General features: G+C 44.5%; 1 protein-coding gene across 6 annotated transcripts in view; it reads left to right on the forward strand.

The window, feature by feature from the left end:
• The window catches only part of LOC125457487 (mucin-4-like), a 165,982-nt gene that overhangs the window by 62,964 nt on the left and 76,246 nt on the right, over positions 1-26,772 (forward strand). For 5 of the 6 annotated variants that reach the window (XM_059651135.1, XM_059651134.1, XM_059651137.1 and 2 more), the window contains exons 9-13: positions 1,028-1,132; positions 11,841-11,945; positions 15,299-15,403; positions 21,019-21,123; positions 26,467-26,625. In XM_059651135.1, the coding sequence (XP_059507118.1) occupies positions 1,028-1,132; positions 11,841-11,945; positions 15,299-15,403; positions 21,019-21,123; positions 26,467-26,625 (579 nt within the window). The remainder of the gene's footprint in view (positions 1-1,027; positions 1,133-11,840; positions 11,946-15,298; positions 15,404-21,018; positions 21,124-26,466; positions 26,626-26,772) is intronic. The other variant, XM_059651138.1, reaches the window with a different exon arrangement.

Here is a 26,772-nt window from a genome sequence, read left to right on the forward strand (position 1 = left end):
AACCACTGAGCCATTGTGCTGCCCATTATGCAAATGTCAAAGAAGTGAGGAGAAAATAAAACCTGTCAAAGTGTTGCAAATCTGTGGAATTCAATACACCAGAGAGCGGTAGATGTTGGGACATGTAATTTAAGGAAGAGATAGACAGATTTCATTAACCATGGTCTGAGGGATTCTGGAGCAAAGAAAGTGAAATTGAGGTCGGTGGGTGATCTGCCAATATCTTATTCACCTGCTGTTTGACTATATTTCTTCAACACTTGGAACAAAATCTGGATTTTTTTGCCTCCAGAATGTCTCACAACTTCATGTGAATAAAAACACACCTTTGATTCTATGTTCTTCCACTTTCATTGTTCTCATTTCCTGGAACACTCAGCATTGCTCCAAACAGAGACAAATGAGTTGTATTCCAGAGGTGAGATGAAAATACCTGCCCTTGAAAACCATACAGCTTTTCAAAGCATCTGGATCAAATGAGTCAGAGCAAAATTAGTCTCAAAAGCATTAAGGATTAAACTCCACCAGCTGAATTTGTACATGTCCTGACAGATATTTATTATATTACTGCAAAGCAATCATGTCAGTTCCTGTACCTCACTGCAGGAGCTTCTCAGGATGGGTCATCAGTACATCCATATTCAACAACATCGATGGCCTTTTTGCAATCACAAGGTCAGAAGTGGAGTTGTCAGCTCATGAAGTCAGAGTGGTCAATACATTGGCATTATTCATCAAGCTGTTCCAAATCAGTAATTCTACATTCATATCATACTGTCAAATAAGAATATTCAACTGTGACAATAGATTCTCCACATTGAGTATATCTCAGTTTCATTTGGCAAAATAACATGCATTTGGTTCTATTGATTCCAACTTTATCGACATTTTCATCTGTTTGAAGACACGAAATCAACTCAGAATGCATAAAGCATGTCCAAATGGTTTTTAACTTCTCAACTTGAAGTGATCATTTTCCTTCTCCCTGCACAGTTGCCTGACCTTACATTTTCCGTTTTCATTTCAGATTATGTTACCGATGATTATCCAAATTTTGATATGGATGATAGTGCAGGGACCACATCATCAAACGCAGAAAACAATCAATCAACAATTTTTCCACCACCAACAGGTATTTACAAATCCACGCTAAAGAACATACTTCAAATTGTGGCTGCTAATACCAAAATGAAGGACATCATATTTTTTAAACAGGCCTTGATAACTGTAATAGCAAACACAACAATATCAAAAGATCAGAGTACATCACAAAAGGAGGATAATTAACAAATGGTCACTAATTGTGGGTGAGAGTTTGCTCGCTGAGCTGGAAGGTTATTTTTCAGACGTATCGTCACCAATCCAGGTAACATCATCAGTGAGCCTCTGACGAAGTGCTGGTGTTATGTCCTGCTTTCTATTTATCTGGTTAGGTTTCCTTGGGTTGGTGATGTCATTTCCTGTTCTTTTTCTCAGGGATGGTAGATTGGCTCCAAATCAAAGTGTTTGTTGATGGAGTTCCGGCTGGAATGCCATGCTTCTAGGAATTCTCGTGCGTGTCTCTGTTTGGCTTGTTCTAGGATGGATGTGTTGTCCCAATCAAAGTGGTGTCCTTCCTCATCTGTATGTGAGGATACGAGTGATAGTGGGTCATGTCTTTTTGTGGCTAGTTGATGTTCATGTATCCTGGTGGCTAGCTTTCTGCCAGTTTGCCCAATGTAGTGTTTGTCACAGTTCTTGCAAGGTATTTTGTAGATGACGTTCGTTTTGTTTGTTGTCCGTATTTAAGTTCATTAGCTGCTGTTTTAGTGTGTTGGTGGGTTTGTGGGCTACCCTGATGCCAAGAGGTCCGAGTAGTCTGGCAGTCATTTTGGAAATGTCTTTGATGTAGGGGAGAGTGGTTATGGTTTCTGAGCCCGTTTTGTCTGTTTGTTTGGGTTTATTGCTGAGGAATCGGCGGACTGTGTTCATAGGGTACCCATTCTTTTTGAATACGCTGTATAGGTGATTTTCCTCTGCTCTGCGTAGTTCCTCTGTGCTGCAGTGTGTGGTGGCTCGTTGGAATAATGTTCTAATGCAGCTTCGTTTGTGGGTGTTGGGATGGTTGCTCCTGTAGTTCAGTATTTGGTCCGTGTGTGTTGTTTTCCTGTAGACGCTGGTTTGAAGTTCCCCATTGGCTGTTCGCTCTACTGTGACATCTAGGAATGGCAGTTTGTTGTTGTTTTCCTCCTCTTTTGTGAATGTTATGCCAGTAAAGGGTGTTATTGATGGTCTTGAAGGTTTCCTCTAATTTGTTTTGTTTAGTGATGACAAAGGTGTCATCCACATAGTGGACCCAAAGTTTGGGTTGGATGATTGGCAGAGCTGTTTGTTCGAGTCTCTGCATTACTGCCTCTGCTAAGAACCCTGATATCGGAGATCCCATGGGTGTACCGTTGGTTTGTCTGTAGGTTTTGTTATTGAAAGTGAAGTGGGTGGTGAGGCATAGGTCCACTAGCTTGATGATGTTGTCCTTGCTGATGAGGTTGGTGGTGTCTGGTGTATGTGTCTTCGGTTCTTCTAATAGTGTCATCAGTGTTTCTTTGGCCAGGTTGATGTTGATGGATGTGAACACGGCTGTTACGTCAAAGGAGACCATTATTTCATCCTCTTCTATCTTGGTGTGTTTGGTGTTCAGGAATTCTTGGGTGGAGCGAATGGAGTGGTGGGAGTCTTTTACTAGGTGTTTTAGTCTTTGGTGTAGTTCCTTGGCTAGTCTGTAGGTTGGTGTTCCAGGTAGCAACACTATGGGTCTGAGGGGGGCTCCTGGTTTGTGAAGTTTTGGTAGTCCATAGAAACGTGGTGTGTTAGATCCAGCTGGTTTCATTTTTTGGAAGTCTCTCTTGTTTAATTCTCCAGATTTTTGAAGTTTTTTGAGTAAAGCTGTGATTCGGTTCTCCAGTTGTGGGGTCCGGTCTATCGCCACCTGTTGGTAAGTGTCGGTATCTGCAAGCAGATTGGAGCCAATCTACCACCCCCTGAGAAAAAGAACAGGAAATGACATCACCAACGCAGGAAATGACATCACCAACCCAAGGAAACCTAACCAGATATATAGAAAGCGGGACATAACACCAGTGCTTCGTCAGAGGCTCACTGATGATGTTACCTAGAATGGTGACGAAATGTCTTGGAACAAACCTTCCAGCTCAGTGAACCAGCTTACATCCAGAACAGAATGAAGACCCACTCTCTTGTGGACCGAGAGGAGGAGAGTGCTGTCTTGGAGGTGGAAGGAGGACGTCGGGTTGGCTGTGCACCCTTGCAACCGGTGGATCTTAATGCTGGCTTCGGCCTAACGCTGGTTCACGGGAGCAGCCAACCTGCAACGATGGCTGCGGCAAGTGCTCGTGCCCCAGGTCAGGGGGTCCGGAACACCATTCGTGTTTCCGTAAAGAAGGTGGATGAAGGTGCACCTGTGGACCACACCTTCTTCATGAAGAGGGTCCTGTGGACTGTTGTGGGTTCGCTGCTGCGGACATTTACTGCCTGCAGGATTTCCCCGGAGGAGGTTTTTACGACGAGACCTTCAGGAGTGCCAAGCTTTGCGAGCGCTTCCTGGAGGTTTTCAAGGAGAAAGGAGGTTAGGGCCCCCTCTCTGTATTGACCGCTGTCCCGCTGTTTGTGATGCCAGCGCAGAGGAGCTGTATGGTGACTGTACATATGTACAACATGCATGTGCCAGCAGTTGATGTCCTGACCTTCCTCGGAAGGTACGTGAAGGTGGAAGGGGGCCTAACTGACATCATGGACCCCTTTGGCATCTGGACGAGTAAGAGGCAGGTCAAGGTGACGCTGAGGATGGGCGTGGACGGGAATGTCATACACCCACCGTCCAGCTTCGCGATCAGCGGGAGCAACGGCTACCTGACCTATGCAGGGCAACCTAAAGTCTGGCCATGTCTGTGGTAGGTCAGGTCATGTGGCGGCCGACTGCAAAGCCACCATCTGCAGGAACTGCAGGGAGGAGGGACACCTTGCAAAGGATTGCCCACAAGAGAAAAGCTGCAACCTTTGTGGGGAAGCGGGCCACCTCTATAGGGCATGCCCGCAGCGGGGGACCACCTACGCCCAGGTCGCCGGCAGGGGCAATACGGGGCCAGCCCCCCCGGAGAAGAGGAAGGCACCAGGGCCCAGCAAGGACCCCACTAATGAGCAGGAGGGCCAGGCCGCACAGGAGGGCCCAGCCCCGCAGGATGGGCCCGAGGCCAGCAAAGCATCCCTGCAGGCTCCGCTCCCCCCGGACAACCCGGAGTCGATGGAGGCGACGACAGGCGACCCAGGGGAGTGGACAACAGTCCGGAAAGCGAGGGAGAAGGTGTGTCGACGGGCCCAGGAACAGCAACCATCAGGCGAGAAGAGGCAGCTACAGGGGGGCTATAAGACCTCCTCTGACGAGGGTGATTCGGAGAGGGCCCACCCGAAGCAGAAGTTAAAGATCTCGAGGGAGAAGGAAAGCAGCACCCCGCTTCCAGGTGATGGGAGGCGTCCTGAGGCTCCCTCCGACACCCAGTCAAGTGCCGCAGGGGCACTGGAGGGGCCCCCGGAACTTCCAGGCGGGAACGAGGAAACAGCGCGTCCCCAGCCTGACCCGGAGCCGGACCCTCCTGCCTCCGCACCCCTGACGGGGGGAATGCCACCCGGAAGGCAGCACGGACGGTTTCCTGAGCCCGGAGAGCGTCCAGCAGTTAGCCCGGGCAATGGGCATGAAGGGACAGATGGAGGGGCTGGACCTTGGACTTGGGGAGGGTACTGCGGTCACTGCCCACAATGGGGGTACGAGTTGCGAGCATTAATGTGCGCAGCGTCAAGTCCACCGCAAGATGTGTGTCCACGTTGGCCTACCTGACCACCATCAAGGCGGACCTCCTGTTTCTGCAGGAGTGCGGGATACCGCACCTCGGCGGGTACGGGAAATGGTCCGACGCCTGGACCTGTGGGCCTTCGATCTGGTCGGGGGGTAACGACTGTCGCTCCTCGGGCCTGGCTATTCTGCTGTGGGGGCGCAACTTCACCATCTCTCAAGTTCAGGAGGTGGTGGGGGGGGCGCCTCCTGGTGGCTGACATCACCTACAGGAACGCTCCCCTGAGGCTGATCAACGTGTACGCCCCAGCGGTACGGAATGAGCGGTTGGCCATCCTGCAGCAGCTTCCAACCCTGCTGGCTACGTCCAGGCTGGTCATCCTAGACGGAGACTTCAACTGCATCATTGATGCAGATGGAAGATGGAAGATCCGGCGTGGCGACAGCGGGTGGGGGGAGTCAACTGGACGTCACATCCAGATTCCTGATGGGCACAGTGAAGGACGCCAAGCTGCTCGACGTCTTCAGCACCCCTGCAGACGGAGCGCAGCGGAGGTACACCTGGTCGCGGCCAGACGGGTCTATCTGCTCAAGGATAGACTTCCTGTTTGTGTCACGGGCGTTCTCGGTCAGGTCCACCGGCGTCGAGCCGGTGTTCTTCTCTGACCACTGCCTCCTGCTGGCCGACTGTCACTTACAGGACGACCAGCCGGCCAGCAAGGGGACGTGGAAGCTCAACACGACTCTGTTGACCTCAGAGAACGTCGAGGAGCTTAAGAGGGAGTACGCCGGTTGGAGAACCGTGAAACCCCTCTTTGAGTCTCCAGGCACTGGTGGGAGACGGTGAAGGAGAACATCAAGAGGTTCTTTGTCCTCAAGGGTGTGCGGAAGGCAAGAGAGAGGCGGGGAAAGCTGTCACGACTCCAGAAAAGGGTGCAGAACCTGCTCCTTCTGCAGTTGATGGGGGTCGATGTCACGGAGGACCTCCGCGAGGTGAGGGGCCAGCAAGCCTCGCTCTTCGCCGCGGAGGCCTCCTGGATAATCTTCCGGTCCAGGGTCCGCTCGATGGAGCAGGATGAGACGTGCTCGCGTTTCTTCTTTCAGAAGGTGCACAAAGAGAGTTCTGTGCTTAGCCGGCTGAAGGAGGACAACGGCTCGGTGATGTCGTCTCGGCCCGACATTTTGAGGATCAGCAGATCCTTCTATGCTGGACTGTACGACACGAAGCCCACGAACAGCACGGCCTCCGAGTCGTTCCTGTCGTCTATCACGGAGGTCTTAGACGACGGCACGAGGGAGTGGCTGGACCGGCCGATATCCCTGGACGAGCTGACCAGAGCCCTCAAGTCCTTGGAGAGGAATAGGACTCCCGGAAGCGACGGCTTACCGGTCGAGCTGTATTCTGCTGTGGGGCCTGGTCGGCCAGGACCTGTTGGAGGTGTACGATAGTGCGCTTCGGGCAGGGGAAATGTGCAAGTCCATGAGGAAGGGCATCATCACCCTCGTTTACAAGAGGAAGGGTGAGAGGGAAGAAATTAAGAATTGGCGTCCCATTTCACTTTTGAACGTGGACTACAAAATCCTGGCCAAGGTCATAGCCAACCGGGTCAGGTCTGTCCTGGAGTCAGTGATTCACCCTGACCAAACCTGTGCTGTGCCGGGCAGGAAGATCGCTGAGAGCCTCACGCTCATCAGGGATACGATCGCCTACGTACAGGACAGGCGGGTGGACACCTGCCTCGTCAGCCTGGACCAGGAGAAGGCCTTCGACAGGGTCTCTCATGCTTACCTGAGGGACGTCCTCTCCAAATTGGGGTTCGGGGAGGGCATCCGCAATTGGATCCGGCTGCTCTACGCCAACATCGTTAGCGCAGTCTCGATCAACGGGTGGGAATCAAACAGTTTTCCTGTTAGATCTGGAGTCAGGCAGGGCTGCTCGCTCTCTCCTGCCTTGTTCGTGTGCTGTGTGGAGCCCTTCGCCGCATCCATCAGGAAGGACGTGAGCCTGAAGGGCGTGACTATCCCAGGCAGCGGAGGCCTTCAGGTCAAGACCTCCCTGTACATGGACGATGTCGCCATCTTCTGCACCGATCGTCGGTCGGTGAGTAGACTATTGGACATCTGCGGCCAGTTTGAACTGGCCTCGGGTGCCAAAGTCAATAGGGGTAAGAGCAAGGTCATGTTCTTCGGGAGCTGGGACGACCGCTCCTTCATCCCCTTCACCGTCAGGACAGACTACCTGAAGGTGCTGGGTGTTTGGTTTGGTGGAGCTGGGGCGTGTACTAAGACTTGGGAGGAGCGTATCACCAAATTGAAGCAGAAGCTGGGCAGGTGGACGCTTCGGCCCCTCTCCATCGCGGGTAAGAACCTGGTTGTCAGGTGCGAGGGGCTTTCGGTACTGTTGTATGTGGCGCAGGCCTGGCCTATTCCCTGGACCTGAGCCGCTGCAGTCACCCGGGCCATCTTCCACTTCATTTGGGGGTCAAGGATGGACCGGGTCCACAGGGACACCATGTACAAAGACCTGGGAAATGGGGGAAAGGGCGTACCAAACGCCACCCTCGCCCTGACGGCTCCCTTTGTGTGCGGCTGCATCAAGCTGTGCATAGATCCTCAGTACGCAAACACCAAGTGTCACTACTTACTGAGGTTCTACCTGTCCCCGGTGTTGTGAAGGATGGGCCTGGCCTCGTTGCCGTGGAACGCTCCGAGTAGTTGGACCGTTCCGTACCACCTGTCCCTCGTGGAGAAATTTTTGAAAGGAAACACCTTTGACCACGAGGCCGTCAGGCAGTGGTCAGCACGTAGTATCCTCGGGACCCTTCGGGAAAAGGAGAGGGTGGATCCCGTCGTGTGGTTCCCCACGCAGACTGCCAAAGTCATTTGGCAGAATGCCTCATCGCCAGAACTTTCAAACAAGCACAAGGACATTCTTGGCTGGCGGTGAGATGGGCTCTGCCAGTGAGATCCTTTATGCACGTCCGGGATCTCTGTGCCACCGCACGCTGCCCTCGAGGTGGCTGCGGGGGGGACGAGACTGTTGATCACCTCCTTCTGGAGTGTGCCTATGCGCAGGAGGTCTGGAGGGGGATGCAGTGGTATTTGTCGAGGTTCGTCCCAAGCAGCTCCGTGACGCGGGACTCCGTGCTCTACGGGCTGTTTCCGGGGACACACACCGAAACCAACATCAACTGCGCCTGGAGGACCATCAATGCGGTGAAAGACGCTCTTTGGTCTGCCCGCAACTTGCTGGTCTGCCAGCTGAAAGAACTGACCCCGACCGAGTGTTGCAGACTGGTGCACTCCAAGGTCCAGGGCTACGTGCTGAGGGACGTGCTAAAGCTTAGGGCAGCCGCCGCCAAGGCGCGGTGGGGAAAGACCACCCTGTGAAACCCCTCATCCAGAATAGGAAAGAGGGCCCTATCTGGTAACTGGGCCCAGCTGGCGCCTTCCCCAACTGGTCAGGGGGCCAACGGGGACTGTGCGGGGAGACGACTGCCTGGGTATTTTCTTTGCTTTGTTTTTTTTTCCCTTCTTTGTTTTTTTTCCTTTAGTTGGTGTATGTACCCCCTGGGTAACCCGGAGCAGCTTGCATGACTGGGTAGGTGTGTAAATATGTTTATTTTTGTACATCTTACAAATAAAGTATATTTTTTCAAATAAAAAAAAGTGACAAAACGTCTGAAAACGAACCTTCAAGCTCGGCGAGCAAACTCACACCCAGAACCTCAACCTGAGCTACAAATCTTCTCAAAACTCGCTGGTCACTAATTCTCCAAAAACATTAACCTCAGGAGCTGTGACAACAGTCGGCAACTGTCAATCAGATTGGTGTTGAACAAAATAAATTAGAAATAATCCTCGACACTTTCACACGCGATTCTGAAACAGACATGCTGCGCAATTGAAGCTCTCCCTGCTACGTGAGGAAGGCAGAACGAACCAATAACTGAATGGTTCTGAAGAGTTGACCTGACTATTCCTGGAGGGCAGGAAGCAGCTGAGAATTTTACAATCCACAGGACAGATTTTTTTTGACAAGTTGTAGACAGGTTACCAAATCTCAGCTACTTCAAGGGTCCGACTAGGAGCTCTGATCAGTGCCCCCCTCAATGGGAGGATTTCAAGCTAGGATAGAGATGATAAGGGCTGAACATTTTTCAAAATTCGTGAAAAAATGATAACTATACATTCAATATACATTTGATAGGAATTCAATTACAAAATTAATAGTTCAAGGACTAGAAAATATAATCTTTTTCCCATAGTGAATCCAACTTTCTTAAATGATGCAGCATCCCTATGAAAAGCTCTTAAAATTTAAACTCGCTCATCCCATAACTCTGCAAAGTGTATGTTGCAGATTTTAGCAGGGCAGCTTACCCCTAATTAGGATTCATCTCTCTGTGACATAAGCAGTGCTTAGCAGTACCATCACTCTGATGGACAGGAATGAAACCAATGAACCTGAATATTCCTTACGTAATTCTAATATTTATATCATTAGAAGAACTGAACGAAGGGGCTTTGTGGGCAAATGTACTGAACACCATCCTTCAGGTTACATAATGCTGAGAGATGCAGAAGGTGGTGACTTCTTTGTCAGATAAATGCCTCTTGTAATTCAGACTCAGTTTCCCAGATTCATTTGTCAACTGAATTTGAACAACATCTTACAAAGTAAAGATGCCCTTGTGATAGTCTAAGTCCCACTTGCAATTTTTGTCTTCGTGCATTCATGGGATGGTAAGTAAATTGTTTGCAAAAACACTGTTCCTGTTATTCTGTAAACTACTTCTGTGCTGAAAGGTGAACATTGCACAGCTTTAGAAAATTTGCCTTCCAGAAATTGTAAATTTTATATCAGTCTATCAGAATGGTGTGTAATCTAATTGTATTTTGACCGTTTCTATTCTGGTCACTCAGTATTTGTTAAGCCACCTGGCCAACCTGAGTTCTGAAACTCTGGAACTGTCGCTTAGAGGTAGAAAGAACTGCTGATGGTGGTGTGAGAGATAACACCGTGTGGAGGTGGAGGAACACAGCAGGCCAGGCAGCATCAAATCTATCGAGAACTGTATCTCTCTTGTTGGGCTGGTCAAATGATTGCTAATAAATTTCACTTGATTACATTTCAGGAATTTTCTGTCTTCAGCTCCTTTCACACTGTGGGTATCTGATTTAATATTGAGGCAGTTGAATCCACAGATATTACAGCACTATGGTTTCTGTATTCAGCTATTTTCCCACATATTTGAATCTCTCATTCTCACACACTACATGGTGGTCAATAGTGCATTCCTAGTAATGTGTGCATCCCATGTTTGTCCCTGAGTTCAAGTGATATGACGTATTGGTTTTTCATTTATTAATATTGTCCCACTGTGAGGAGCCAAAACATTCTTTGAACAATACCTGGACTATTAGTCATGTTCTTGGACCATTTACTTGTGCATGGATTTGGATGCATTTGAGGCAGTTCCAAGGACGTTCACGAGACTGATTTTAGGGGTGAGGGATTTTTCTAGTAAGGGTTCATTGAACTGTTTAGGCCTTCACCTTCTCAAGGTCAAGGAATGAGAGGAGAGCTATTTGATGTAAATACAGTATTAAAGGGACTGATAAAGTCGTCTTAGAATGCATGTTTCCTATTGTGGTTCCAGCTAGCATGAGAGGTCCTAGATTAATGCAAATGTCAAAGAAGTGAGGAGAAATTAAAATTCTGTCAAAGTGTTGCAAATCTGTGGACTTCAATACACCAGATAGTGGTAGATGTTGGGACATTAATTTAAGGAAGAGATAGTGATACGGCGGGCGATCTGCCAATATTTTATTCACCTGCTGTTCGACTATATATATTCTACACTTGGAACAAAATCTGGATTTTTTTGCCTCCAAAATGTCTCACAACTTCATGTGAATAAAAACACACCTTTGATTCTATGTTCTTCCACTTTCATTGTTCTCATTTCCTGGAACACTCAGCATTGCTCCAAACAGAGGCAAATGAGTTGAATTCCAGAGGCGAGATGAAAATACCTGCCCTTGAAAACAATACAGCATTTCAAAGCACCTGGATCAAATGAGTCAGAGCAAAATTAGTCTCAAAAGCATTAAGGATTAAACTCCACCAGCTGAATTTGTATATGTCCTGACGGATATTTATTATATTACTGCATATCAATCATGTCAGTTCCTGTACCTCACTGCCGGAGCTTCTCAGGATGGGTCATCAGTACATCCATATTCAACAACATCGATGGCCTTTTTGCAATCACAAGGTCAGAAGTGGAGTTGTCAGCTCATGAATTCAGAGTGGTCAATACATTGGCATTATTCATCAAGCTGTTCCAAATCAGTAATTCTACATTCATATCATACTGTCAAATAAGAATATTCAACTGTGACAATAGATTCTCCACATTGAGTATATCTCAGTTTCATTTGGCAAAATAACATGCATTTGGTTCTATTTATTCCAACTGTCAACATTTACATCCGTTTTGAAGCCGTCAAATCAACTCAGAATGCATAAAGCATGTCCAAATGGTTTTTAACTTCTCAACTTGAAGTATACAACTTGAAGTATACAAGTTCTCAACTTGAGGTATACAAGATAATGAGAGGCATAGATAGAGTTGATAGCCAGAGACTATTTCCCAGGGCAGAAATAGCTAGCACGAGGGGTCATAGTTTTAAGCTGGTTGGTGGAAAGTATAGAGGGGATGTCAGAGGCAGGTTCTTTACGCAGAGAGTTGTGAGAGCATGGAATGCATTGCCAGCAGCAGTTGTGGAAGCAAGGTCATTGGGGTCATTTAAGAGACTGCTGGACATGTATATGGTCACAGAAATTTGAGGGTGCATACATGAGGATCAATGGTCGGCACAACATTGTGGGCTGAAGGGCCTGTTCTGTGCTGTACTGTTCTATGTTCTATGATCATTTTCCTTCTCCCTGCACAGTTGCCTGACCTTACCTTTTCTGTTTTCATTTCAGATTATGTTACCGATGATTATCCAAATTTTGATATGGATGATAATGCAGGGACCACATCATCAAACGCAGAAAACAATCAATCAACAATTTTTCCACCACCAACAGGTATTTACATATCCATGCTAAAGAACATACTTCAAATTGTGGCTGCTAATACCAAAATGAAGGACATCATAGTTTTTAAATGGGCCTTGATAACTGTAATAACAACACCACAACATCAGTTAAAAGATCAGAGTACATCCCAGAAACAGGACAATTAACAAATGGCCAGTAATTCTCCAAATAAGTTGACATCACGAGCTCTGCGACAGTCAGCAACAGTGTCTATCTAATTGGTTTAGAATAAAATAAATGAGCAATAATTCTCAACTCTTTCTCTGGATCTGACATGATCCTCAGATGATGCTCTCCCTACTGGATGACGAAGACAGAGATAAAGAAAAACTGAACAGGTCTGAACAGTTGACCTGGCTCTCTCTGTAGTACAGGAAGCAGCTGAGAATTCTACCATCCACAGGACAGACTTCTTAACCAGTTGTAAACAGTTTACTAAATCTCAGCCAATTCAAGGGTCTGATTAGCAGTCTTCTTCATTGCCAGTCTCTACTGCAGGAGTTCAAGATTGGATATTGGGGGTCTAAATTAGGGGTCTGGCTATTCTCAAAATTATTCAAAAATTTTAGAACCATGCATTGAATGGGAATTACATCACTAAATTAATAGTTCAAGGGCTAGAAAGTTTTTTTAAAAAACCGAAAGACCAGTGGATGCTGTGAATCAGAACCAAAAGCAGAAGTTGCTGGAAAATTCCAGTAAGCTTTGGAAGGGTAAACATTAACTTTGATTTTTTTTCTTCGCAGATGCTGCCAGACATGCTGAACTTTTCCAGCAACTTCTGTTTCTGTTGTGCTGGAAAGGATAAATTTGTTTCCAATAGTAAATCCAAATTTGCTAAATGATGCAGTACCACCACGAGAAACATTCAGTATTTAAACTCGCTCATTCCACAACTCAGCAAAGTGCATATTGCAGATTTTAGCAGGACTACTTTCCCCTTAATTAGGATTCAATTCTCTCTGATATAAGCAGTGCTGAGCAGTACCGTCACTCTGACGGACGGAGGAATGAAACCAATGAACCTGAATATTCCTTACGTAATTCTAATATTTATATTATTAGAAGAGCTGAACAAAGGGACTTCTTGGGAAAATGTACTGAACACCATCCTTCAGGTTACACGATGCTGAGAGATGCAGAAGGTGGTGACTTCTTTGTCAGACAAATGCCTCTTGTAATTCAAACTCAGTTTCCCAGATTCATGTGTCAACTGAATTTGGACAACATCTTACAAAGTAAAGATGCCCTTGTGATAGTCTAAGTCCCACTTGCAATTTTTGTCTTCGTGCATTCATGGGATGGTAAGTACATTGTCTGCAAAAACACCGTTCCTGTTATTCTGTAAACTACTTCTGTGCTGAAAGGTGAACATTGCACAGCTTTAGAAAATTTGCCTTCCAGAAATTGTAAATTTTACCTCAGTCTATCAGAATGGTGTGTAATCTAATTGTATTTTGACCATTTCTATTATGGTCACTCAGTATTTGTTAAGCCACCTGGCCAACCTGAGTTCTGAAACTAAACCTAGAACTGTAGCTCAGAGGTAGAAAGAACTGCTGATGGTGGAGTCAGAGATAACACAGTGTGGAGTTGGAGGAACACAGCAGGCCAGGCTGCATCAAATCTATCGAGAACTGTATCTCTCTTGTTGGGCTGGTCAAATGATTGCAAATAAATTTCACTTCATTACATTTCAAGAATTTTCTGTCTTCAGCTCCTTTCACACTGTGGGTATCTGATTTAATATTGAGGCAGTTGAATCCACAGATATTACAGCACTGTGGTTTCCATATTCAGCTATTTTCCCACATATTTGAATCTCTCATTCTCACCCACTACATGGTGGTCAATAGTGCATTCCGAGTAATGTGTGCATCCCATGTTTGTGCCTGAGTTCAAGTGATATGACTGTATAGGTTTTTCATTGATTAATATTGTCCCACTGTGAGCATATTTAGTACAATATTAAAGGGACTGATAAAGTCAACTTAGAATGCATGTTTCCTATTGTGGGACAAACTAGAATGAGAGGTCCTAGATTTAGATTAGTTTCTCCACAGCATGGAAACAGGACCTTTGGCCCAACAATTCCACACCGCCCCTTGAAGCATCCCACCCAGACCCACACATCACTGAACGCTACGGGCAATTTAGCTCGGCCAATCCACCTAACCTGCACATCTTTGGACTGTGGGAGAAAACCGGAGCACCCGAAGGAAGCCCACGCAGACACGGGGAGAATGTGCAAACTCCACACACAGTTACCTGAGGCGGGAAGTGAACCCGGGCCCCTGGCGCTGTGAGGCTGCAGTGCTAACCACTGAGACATTGTGCCGCCCATTATGCAAATGTCAAAGAAGTGAGGAGAAAATAAAATCTGTCAAAGTGTTGCACATCTGTGGAATTCAATACACCAGAGAGCGGTAGATGTTGGGACATTTAATTTAAGGAAGAGTTAGACAGATTTCATTAATCATGGTTTGAAGGATTCTGGAGGAAAGAAAGTGAAATTGAAGTCTGTGGGTGATCTGCCAATATCTTATTCACCTGCTGTTTGCCTATATATATTCAACACTTGGAACAAAATCTGGATTTTTTTGCCTCCAAAATGTCTCACAACTTCATGTGAATAAAAACACACCTTTGATTCTATGTTCCTCCGCTTTCATTGTTCTCATTTCCTGGAACACTCAGCATTGCTCCAGAGACAAATGAGTTGTATTCCAGAGGTGAGATGAAAATACCTGCCCTTGAAAACAATACAGCTTTTCAAAGCACCTGGATCAAATGGGTCAGAGCAAAATTAGTCTTAAAAACATTAAGGATTAAACTCCACCAGCTGAATTTGTACATGTCCTGACAGATATTTATTATATTACTGCATATCAATCATGTCAGTTCCTGTACCTCACTGCAGGAGCTTCTCAGGATGGGTCATCAGTACATCCATATTCAACAACATCGATGGCCTTTTTGCAATCACAAGGTCAGAAGTGGAGTTGTCAGCTCATGAATTCAGAGTGGTCAATACATTGGCATTATTCATCAAGCTGTTCCAAATCAGTAATTCTACATTCATATCATACTGTCAAATAAGAATATTCAACTATGACAACAGATTCTCCACACTGAGTATATCTCAGTTTCATTTGGCAAAATAACATGCATTTGGTTCTATTTATTCCAACTTTATCGACATTTTCGTCTGTTTGAAGACACGAAATCAACTCAGAATGCATAAAGCATGTCCAAATGGTTTTTAACTTCTCAACTTGAAGTGATCATTTTCCTTCCCCCTCCACAGTTGCCTGACCTTACATTTTCTGTTTTCATTTCAGATTATGTTACCGATGATTATCCAAATTTTGATATGGATGATAGTGCAGGGACCGCATCATCAAACGCAGAAAACAATCAATCAACAATTTTTCCACCACCAACAGGTATTTATAAATCCACGCTGAAGAACATACTTCAAATTGTGGCTGCTAATACCAAAATGAAGGACATCATATTTTTTAAACAGGCCTTGATAACTGTAATAGCAAACACAACAATATCAAAAGATCAGAGTACATCACAAAAGGAGGATAATTAACAAATGGTCAGTAATTCTCCAAATAAGTTAACCTCAGGAACTGTGACAACAGTCAGCAACTGTCAATCAGATTGTTGTTGAACAAAATAAATTAGAAATAATCCTCGACACTTTCACATGCTGTTCTGGAACAGACATGATGTGCAGTTGAAGCTCTCCCTACTACGTCAGGAAGGCAGAACTAACCAATAACTGAATGGGTCTGAAGAGTTGACCTGACTATTCCTGGAATGCAGGAAGCAGCTGAGAATTTTACCATCCACAGGACAGTTTTTTTAAACAAGTTGTAGACAGATTACTAAATCTCAGCTACTTCAAGGGTCCGATTAGGCGTTCTGATCAATGCCCCTCTCAGTGGCAGGATTTCAAGCTAGCATAGAGATGATTAGGGGTCAAGCTCTTTTCAAAATTAGTGAAAAAATGAAAACAATACATGCAATACACATTCGATAGGAATTCAATTATAAAATTAATAGTTCAAGGACTATAAAATATAATCTTTTTCCTATAGTGAATCCAAGATCAGTAAATGATGCAGCACCACTATGAAAACCTCTTAAAATTTAAACTCACTCATTCCATAACTCTGCAAAGTGTATGTTGCAGATTTTAGCAGGACAGTTTTTCCCCTAATTAGGATTCAATTCTCTCCGACGTAAGCAGTGCTTACCAGTACCGTCACAGAGGAATGAAACCAATGAACCTGAATATTCCTTACATAATTCTAATATTTGTAACATTAGAAGAACTGAACGAAGGGGCTTCATGGGCAAATGTACAGAACAACATCCTTCAGGCTTCACTATATCCTTAAGGCCACACGATGCGGAGAGATGCAGAAGGTGGTGACTTCCTTGTCAGACAAATGCCTCTTGTAATTCAAACTCAGTTTCCCAGATTCATTTGTCAACTAAATTTGGACAACATCTTACAAAGTAAAGATGCCCTTGTGATAGTCTAAGTCCCACTTGCAATTTTTGTCAAGTGAATTCATGTGTTGATATGTACATTGTTTGCACAAACATCATTCTTGTTATTCTGTAAACTACTTCTGTGCTGAAAGGTGAACATTGCACAGCTTTAGGAAATTTGCCTTCCACATCAGGATGGTGTGAAATCTATTGGTATTTTGATTACCATCTCCACAATGGACATTTACTACTTACTCATCCACCTGCCAACTTCATTTCCTGAAACTAAGCCCAGAACTGTATCTCTCCTGTTGGACTTGTTGAATGATTGATAATAAATTTCACTTGACCATATTTCAGGAATTTTCTGTCTTCAGCCCCTTTCGCACTGTGGCTATCTCAGTTAATATTGGGGCAGTTGATTCCCAGATGTTACAGCACTGTGGTTTCAGATATCAATAATTTGTCCATATGTTTGAATCTCTCATTCTCGCCCACAACGTAATGGCCAATAGTACATTCCTAGTAATGTGTGCATCCCATATTTGTTTCTGAGTTCAAGTGAAATAACTATATATAACCATTTCTGAAGAACTGTCCAGCTTTCCTGCTCCTCTGATGCTGCTTTGCCTGCTGTGTTCATTCAGCTCTACACCTGATCGCATAACCATATTGGTATTTCATTTATTAAATAATTTCCGACTCCCAGCAGCAGATCATTCTTTCAACAATACCTGGAATATTAGATATGTTCTTGGCCCATTTACTTATGCATGGATTTGGATGCATTCGAGGTAGTTCCATGGAGGTTCACTGATTCTAGAGGTGAGGGATTTTTCTAGTAAAGGTTCATTGAGCTGTTTAGACCTTCACCTTCTCAAGTTCAAAGAATGAGAGGAGAGCAATTTGAGGTCAATACAATACTAAAGGGACTGACAAAGTCAATGTAGAATGCATGTTTCCTGTTGTGGGACAATCTAGAATGAGACATCCTAGATTTATGTAAATTTCAAAGTAAGGAGAAAAAAAATTATGTCCAAGTGTTGCAAACCTGTTAAATTCAATACACCTAATGGATATTGGGACATTTAACTTAAGGGAGAGACAGACAGATTTTTTTCATAAGTCATGGTTTTAAGGGTTATGAAGCAAAGAACGTGAAGTTCAGATCGATGGGTGACCTGCCAATATCTTATCCACCTGCTACTCAAATATATATACTCAATGCTTGGAACAAAATCTGGGTTCTCGCCTAGAAAATGTCTCATAAATTGAAGTGAATAAAAGCATACGTTTAATTTTTAATCGAACTCGTCCTTACCCTTAATAATTTCTCCTTCAACTCCTCCCACTTCCTACAGATTAAGGGGATGGCTATGAGAACCCACATGGACCCACGCTATGCCTGCCTCTTCGAAGGATACGTGGAACAGCCCCTCTTCCACAGCTACGCTGGCACTATTGCCAACCTGTTCCTCCACTACATCAGTGACCATATTGGCGCTGCCTTGTGCTCCCATGAGGAGCTTGAACAGTTAATCAACTTTACCAACACCTTTCACCCCAACCTCCAGTTCACCTGGACCATCTCTGATACCTCTCTCTCCTTCCTGGATCTCTGTTTCCATCTCTAGTGACCATTCATCACCAACATCTATTTCAAGCCCACCAACTCCCACAGCTACCTAGACTACACCTTCTCTCACCCTTCTTCCTGCAAGAATGTGATCTCTTCTCCAAATTCCTCTGCCTCTGCCATGTCTGCTCACAAGATGGGACATTCCATTCCCGAATACCCCAGATGTCCTCCTTCTTCAAGGACCACAATATCCCCCCCCTTCTCTGGTCAAAAATTCCCCTGACCACATCTCTTGCATTTGCTGCATCTCTGCTCTCATGTTCTCCCCCCGCAACAAAAGCAAAGACAGAATCCCCCTTGTCCTCACATATCACCCCACTAACCTCCATATTTAACGTATCATTCTCCACCACTTTTGCCATCTGTAATCTGACCCCGCAATCAAAGATATATTCTCCCCAACCCCTGTCTGCCTTTCGTAGAGACCGTGCTCTCTCTGTGACTCTCTTGTCCACTCCACAATCCCCTACAGCCCCACCACGCTTGGCACCTTTCCTTGCAACTGCAGGAAGTGCTACACCTGCTTCTATACCTCCCCCCCTCACCTCCATTCAAGGCACCAAACAAACCTTCCACATCAGACAGATGCTCACTTGCACATCTGTCAATGTGGGCTATTGCCTCTGTTGCTCCCGATGTGGCCTCCTCGACGTCAGTGAGCCCAAGCGGCGGCTCAGAGACTGCTTTGTAGTGCATCTGCCCTCTGTTCGTGGCAAACAATTTCTGGTTGCAAACCATTTTAACTCCCCCTCGCACACCCTGGACAACGTGTCCAAACTGGGCCTCCTCCAGTGTCACAATGACACCACCCGCAAACTGGGCGTGCAGTACCTCATGTTCTGCCTCAGGAACCGGCCACCCAATGGCCTGGATGTGGACTTTACCAGTTTCAAAATCTTCCTATTCCCTGGCCTCATCCCATGACCAACCCTCCCTCTCATTCCTGCCTCCTTGACGTGCCACAACCTATCTATCTTCTCTCCCATTTATCCGCTCCTCCAACCTCTTTGATTAATCCCCACCACTCCCCACTGGCACTCACCTATCACCATCCCACCTATCTAACCTTGCCCCACCCCTCCGCTCTATTTATTTCCCAGCTCCCTTCCCCTTCCCCCATTTCTGAAAAAAGATTCAGACCCGAAACATCAACTTTCCTGCTCCTCTGATGCTGCTTGGCCTGCTGTGTTCCTCCAGCACCACACTGTCATCTCCAACTCCAACATTGACAGTTCTTGCTATCTTTGATACTATGTGTTCCCACTCTCATTGTTATGGTTTGCTGTAACATTCAACAATAAACCTGCTGACAGCATTGCTCTAAATAGGGATAAATGAGTTGAATTATAGAGGTGAGATGAAAATATCTGTCCTTGAAAACAATACAGCATTTTAAAGCGATAATGGGAACTGCAGATGCTGGAGAATCCAAGATAACAAAGTGTGGAGCTGGATGAACACAGCAGGCCGAGCAGCATCTCAGGAGCACAAAAGCTGCAGGTGTATAGGGACTGGACATCCATGGTGAAAATGTGAAATGGTGAAAAGCTTTTGTGCTGAGTTTGCACATTCTCCCCGGGTCTGCATTAGTTTCTCCTGGGTGCTCCAGTTTCCTCCCACAGTCCAAAGATGTGCAGGCTAGGTGGATTGGCCATACTAAATTGCCTGTAGTGTGCAGGGATATGGATTAGGTAGCTTATAGGGGGATGGGTCTGCATGTGATTCCCTGAGGGTTGGTGTGGACTTGTTGGGTCAAACGGCCTGTTTCCACACTAGGAATTCTATGATTCTATGACAACATTGGTTAGAACATCAGTGTAACTCAAAGAAACAGGATAATTCACAAATGATCAGTAATTCTTCAAATAAATTCACGTCAGGAGCTGTGGCAACAGTCTGCGATGGTGCCAATCTGATTGCTGTGAAATAAAATAAATTAGAAATAATCCTCAACTCTTTCTCTGGATCAGACATGATCCTCAGATGATGCTGTCCCTCCTGTATGAGTGGACCTGGCTCTCCGTGTAATATAGGCAGCAGCTGAGAGTTTTACCATCCACAGGATAAACATTTTAACAAGTTGTGGACAGATTACCTAATTTCAGACTTTATAAGGGTCCGGTCAGCTGCCCTCATCATTGTCCCTCTTCACTGAAGACCGCAGGATTGGTTACAGAAGACAACGAGACTCATTATTTTCAAAATTGTATAAAATTTATTTAAAGCTACTACATGCAATGCACTTTTGATGGGAAGTGAATCAGGAAGTGAATCACAAAGTTAATACTTCAAGGGAAATCAAATGCAAAGTTGTTTCCAGTAGTGAGTCCAAGTTCATGAAATGATGAAGCATCACTATGAAAAGCTTTCAGCATTGAAACGAGCTTATCCCTTAACTCAGTAAATTGTATATTGCAGATTGTAGGAGAACAGCTTTGCCTTAATTGGGAATGAGCATATGTACTCAGCAGCATCCTTCGAGACACTCAGTCTCCTTTGACGTACACGATGCTGAGAGATGCAGATGATGGTGACTTCTTTGTCAAACAATTGCATATTATAATTCATATTCAGATTCCCACATTGACTTGACAACTGACCTTTGGACGATACCGTTGGAAAGTAATGTGAAATAAAGTAATCCAGGATAAATGTGTTGAATTCCAGAAGAGAGAAGTGAATATCTGCCCTTGCCTGCCAATGAAGTGTTTGATAGTATCTGACACCTGACTGTATTTATTTCAACTATCAACATTATAATCCCCTTTAACACACCAACTCAACTGACAATGTAGAATCCAGGTCCAAGTTTGTTTTTATTTATCCATTTGAAGTGATCACTTTTCACCTCCTTCCACAAATGCTGCCTAATCTTATGAGTCTTTACGCTATTTCCTGTTTTCATTTCAGATTATGTCACAGGTGATCATCAAAATTTTGATATAGATGACAGTACAAGGACCACATCATCAAATTTAGAAAATAATCAATCGACAGTTCTTCCACTACCGACAGGTATCTACAATTCCACTCCAGTGACTATAGTTCAAAATGTGGCTGTTGATACCAGAATTAAGAACATCATGTTGTTAACCTGGCCTTGATAGTGGTTAATACCAGTTAAAAAAAGAAAATACACCATAAAGAGAGAACAATTAGCAAATGGTCAATAATTCTTCCAATTACGGAGAAATGGCAGGTAGGGTTTAATCTGGGTAAGTGTGAGGTACTGGGAGATCAAATGTTAAGAGAAAATATACAGTTCATGGCAGGACTCTAAGCAGTATTGATATTCAGAGGCTGTTCGGCTTCAAATCTGTTGCTCTCTGAAAATGGCCCCATAAGTAGATAGAGTGGTACAGAAGGCATATAAGCATGCTTGCCTTTATTGGTCAGGGAATTGAGCACAAGTGTTTTGACGTCATGTTGCAGCTTTATAAAACTTTGGTTAGATCACACTTAGAGTTCTGATCACCACATTACAGGAGTGATGTGGAGGCTTAGGAGAAGGTACAGAAGCAGGTTACCAGGTTGCTGCCTGGATTAGAGGGGAAGAGCCAAAAGGAAAGGCCAGAAAAACTGCTTAGTTTTCTCTTGAGTGGCAGAGGCTGAGGGGACCCTTGGTAGAAGTCTATTAAATTATGAGATACATAGACAATGTTGACTGTTAGAATCTTTTTCTCCCCAGAGTTGAAATGTATGATAGTAGGGGGCATGAGATGAGAGGTGGAAATTTCAAATGAGACATGAGGGGCAAGTTATTTGCACAGAAAGCGGTAGAAGTCTGGAGTGCATGAATATGCAAGGAAGGAAGGGATATGGACCAAGGGCAGGCAAAAGGAGTTAGTTTAATTTGGCATCATGTTTAGCATAATCTTGTGGGCCAGACTCCATTCCTGTGCTGCACTGTTCTACGTTCTATGGCCTAAGTGAACATCAAGAGCTGTGGTGGTTGTCAGTGGCCGTGTCAATTTGATTGTAATTTATATTCTTTCACACCAATGTAATTCTCACCTAATTTTGGGACTATTCTGGATTGTACATAATCTTCAAATGATCCTTCTCCTGATGATTTGTGCAAAATAGAACCAAACAACATTTGCTCCACACACCCCTCCAGCCCCACCACACACGGCACTTTTCCTTGCAACCGCACACCTCCCCCCTCACTCCCATCCCAGGCCCCAAGAAGACTTTCCACGTCAAGCAGATGTTCACCTACACATCTGCTAATATGGTATACTGTTCCCGTTGTGGCCTCCTCTACATCCGGGAAACCAAGCGGAAGCCTGGGGACCGCTTTGCAGAACACCTACGCTCAGTTCGCACTAAACAACTGCAGCTCCCAGTCGCAAACCATTTCAATTCCCACTCCCTTTCCTCAGACAACATGTCCATCCTGGACCTCCTGCAGTGCCACAACGATGCCACCCGAAGGTTGCAGGAACTGCAACTCATATTTCGCTTGGGAACCCAGCAGCCCAATGGTATCAATGTGGACTTCAAAAGCTTCAAAATCTCCCCTCCCCTGACCACATCCAAAAACCAACCCAGCTTGTCCTGGCCTCCCTAACCTGTCCTTTCTCACACCTATCCCCTCCTCCCACCTCAAGCTGCACCCCCATCTCCTACCTACTAGCTTCATCCCACCCCCTTGACCTGTCCCTCCTCCCTGGACTGACCTATCTCCTCCCTAATTCCCCACGTACATTCACCTTTACTAGCTCTATCCCCATCTCTTTGACCTGTCTGTCTCCTCTCCACTTATCTTCTCCTCTATCCAACTTCTTTCTGCCTCCCTCTCTCTCCCTATTTTTTTCAGAACCTCCTTCCCCTCCCCCATTTCTGAAGAAGGGTCTAGGCCCAAAACGTCAGCTTTCCTGCTCCTCTGATGCAGCTTGGCCTGCTGTGTTCATCCAGTGCCACACCTTGTTATCTCAGATTCTCCAGCATCTGCAGTTCCTACTATCTCAAAACTAACTAATGTTTGTATGTGTCTGAAGATTTGACCTGGTAGTCCCTATAGTGCAACTGAGATGCTCCCTGTCGATGTGACAGCCCTTGAACAGGTTTTAACTCGATTACTGAATCTCAGATATTGAGGGGTCTGGTCAGCTGTCCACATCATTGTCCCTGTACACTGAATGTCCTCAAGCTTAGACACAATAGTCTATGAAACTAGCTATTTTCAAAAATATACAACAATTATTTAGAACTATATATCTGATAGTCTTTTGATGGAACATGAATCACAAAATTCATCATCCAAGGTGATTAAAGTGTAATCTTGATTCTAAAAGAGAAACTAAGCTCACTAAAATGATGCAGAATTACAATGAAAAGCTTTCAACATTTAAACTAGCTTTCACCTCAGCTCAGCAAAGCTTACATTACAGATATTAGCAGGACAGTTTTACTTTGAATTGGGATTCAACTCATTCTGATACAATGCAGCAGCAGTACTGTCACCATGACATACGCAGGAGTGAATCCAGTGTTTCTGAACATTCCTTGTGTAATTTCAATATTTATATCACTGGAAGAGCTGAACCAAACAGAACGTCATGAGCACATGTACTAAACAATATCCTTCAAGCTACATAATTTCCTTTAAGATAACATACTGTTAACAATTGCCTTGTATAAATGAAAGTCAGTTTCCTAAATTCACTTGACAACTCACTTTTAGACAATATCCTTAGAAAGTAAAGTGATAGTGTAATCACTTGCAATTTTTGTCTCCATGCATTCATGAGATGAAAAGTGTATGATTTTCAAAATATGCTCCCGTTCTTCTGAAAACTGCTTTTGTGTTGAAAGATGAACAGTGCTCAGCTTTAGAAAATTTACCTTCTATCAATTATAAATTTCACTTCTGGTCTAGAAGGATGGTGTGTTATCTATTTGTATTTTAATGACTGTCTCTATTATGTTCACCAATTACTTTCTCATCCCCTGCTCAGCTTCATTTCCTGAAACTAAATCTAGGGTTGTCCCTCTCTTGTTGGACTTGGTACTTGCTACCTAATAAATTTCACTTGGCTGCTTTTCAGGAATTTTCTGCCTTCTGCCCCTTTCATGCTGGAGGCATACCAAATAATATTTGGGTGGTTGCATCCCCACATATTATCGCACTATGTTTTCTGGGCAAAGTAATTTGTCCATATATTTAAACGTCTCATTCTCACCCACTACATGATGGTCAATTATGCCTGTCTAGCAATGTGCGAATCCCATATTTGTTTCTGAGTTTAAGTGATACGACACATTTCATTTGGTATCTCCTCCCTTCCCAACAGTAATACATTCTTTCACCAATACCTGGGCTAATACATGTGGCTTTGGTCACTTTATTCGAGCATAGATTTAGTTGCATTGGAGGTAGTTCCAAGAAGGTTCACTTAATTGATACTGGAGGTGAGGGATTTTTCTAGTATTGGTTCATTGAGCACTATAGGTATGCACTTTCTTTCGAATGAGAGAAGATCAGTTTCAGGGAAAGAAGATGCTAAAGGGATTAACTAAGTAAACATAGAAGCGATGTTTCCACTTCCGGGACAATCTAGAACGAAAGATTTGAGATTAATGCTAAGACATGGCAAATTTAAAACAGCAATGAGGAGAAAAAACTTCTCTCAAAAGGTCGTGAATCTGTGGGATTCAATACCCAAGTTTGGCACCATCTGCACCTGGTGCAGATTCATGGGGTCAGTGGCAGAGACAGGTGTGAGCCCTGTACATGACCCGGCAGCATGGGCAGTGGCTGCATTGGTGAGTTGGGAATGAAGCAGAGTTGTGTCTGGGATGGTGCTGTACCTAGTGGCATCAGCATTGACAAGGTTCATCGAGGGTTCATAATGGCGAGGATGTACAGCTGAGATGGCACCCAAGAGGGGCAACTTTGGGGACTCATGCCTGAACACTGGACCTGTGTCCCATGACAGAGCACTTAAAAAGGAGTGTAAATTTCAACACATTTCCTTTATTTTTCTACCTTTACATCCTATGTTTTGGTCTATTTATCCATGTTTTAAGATGATGCCAGAGAGTGGCATCACTCTGTAGTACTTTTCACTGTATCTGGATTTCCATTGATTACATCAAATAAAAGGGTCTTTGGAATCAGACAGTTGACACAAATTCCATTGAATGTATCAATTTTTACATTGCCCTTACCATGCTAATATTAGCATTACTGTTATATTTATCAAAACAGAGCATGGGTGAATGGGCATTTAGTGCCATCAAAAGCAGCCAAGATTATTAATGATCAATAACTGCCTGCTCATTCATGGCAATTGATGTTCCACAGGACTAGTTAAGTCCTAAACCCCATTATGGTCTTTTTCAAGCATGAACTTAAGAGCAGAAACAAGATGAAAATCATTAAACTTTACATCAGGAAGCAAGAGGAAAACACACAAGGTTGGTCTGTTGAAAAAAATCTCAGCCATACAACGTTACTGCAGGACCTCTTGAGGATGGTGTCCAGGACCAACCATCTTCAACAGTTGATCAATTGCCTTCCTTCCATCATAAGTTACATTTGGAGATTTTTTAAAAATTATTGCAGTATTAAACACAACTTTACCAGCCATATAAAGCTGTGTCAATAAAACCCCCATACTGACGTGGCCCAGGTATGAGACATCACACCAGCATGATAACATATCACCAATGTGTGTGGAGGACAGAATTTTTTTTGTCTTGCTAGCAGTTGAAGATAATGCCTTCCAAGGTACCTTAGAGTTGACTAGGCATTTTTCAGCTCCATCATGAGCATGCATTATGCACAGTAAAAAAGTGGTCTAATTGGCGTAATCATGATTGTACAGGGTAGCTTTAAGCACTGCATTTCGACGCAACGCTAACTCTGAGTATTTACAATGTTGTGAATAAGGCCAATGTGCAGAGAGTAGAGATGTAGGAATCCCAACATGTACATTGAAAAACTAATGTAGGCTTGTGGTAGACAGTATTTGAGAAGTCATTAGTGGAGTTCTCATTTGTGTATTGAGAAAAAGAAGCTCATTAGAGTACCCTGTTTCAAACATGAATTTGAGTTTGGAGGGAATACTTCCAGTTTCTGATTCAATGATAAATTCAAATTCCGTTGTGGCTATTCCAACCCATGTCCCGTAAACGGCACCAAGCAGCAATGGCTACCTTGCAGCTCTAATACTGCTGCGATAGGGTTCACACGTCTAATCACCAAAGACTTAACTCACGCTTCAATGGTGCCTCAATATGGACTAAACTTGATATCAGACAACCAGAAGCACAGTAAAATGATTACCACATCCAGCGCATCTGTTTTTGCAACAACTGAGTTCACTGATTGTCTTTTCTCCCGTACAGTTGTGCAAAATACGACCCATTCCAAGACAACATTTTTCACAACGAAACCTTGGAAGTTTAACACAACATCATCAACCATGATCCAGACCAGCGACATATTGAATACCAGCCAAACAACAAAAGTTACCACAACCAGATGCCCTATAGTCACTTTACAAGGTATTGTTTTACATAGAATTTTATAACCGTATATTATTTCAGAGATTAATTGATCAAGCTATTCTGATAATTTTGATAATATTTGTTCTGTTACATGACCAAACTTGGCAAGGCCACATCAATTAACCGAACCCTTGTTCCTGAAGA

The sequence above is a fragment of the Stegostoma tigrinum genome, chromosome 14, assembly GCF_030684315.1.
Source record: "Stegostoma tigrinum isolate sSteTig4 chromosome 14, sSteTig4.hap1, whole genome shotgun sequence".
Taxonomy (NCBI): Eukaryota; Metazoa; Chordata; class Chondrichthyes; order Orectolobiformes; family Stegostomatidae; genus Stegostoma; species Stegostoma tigrinum.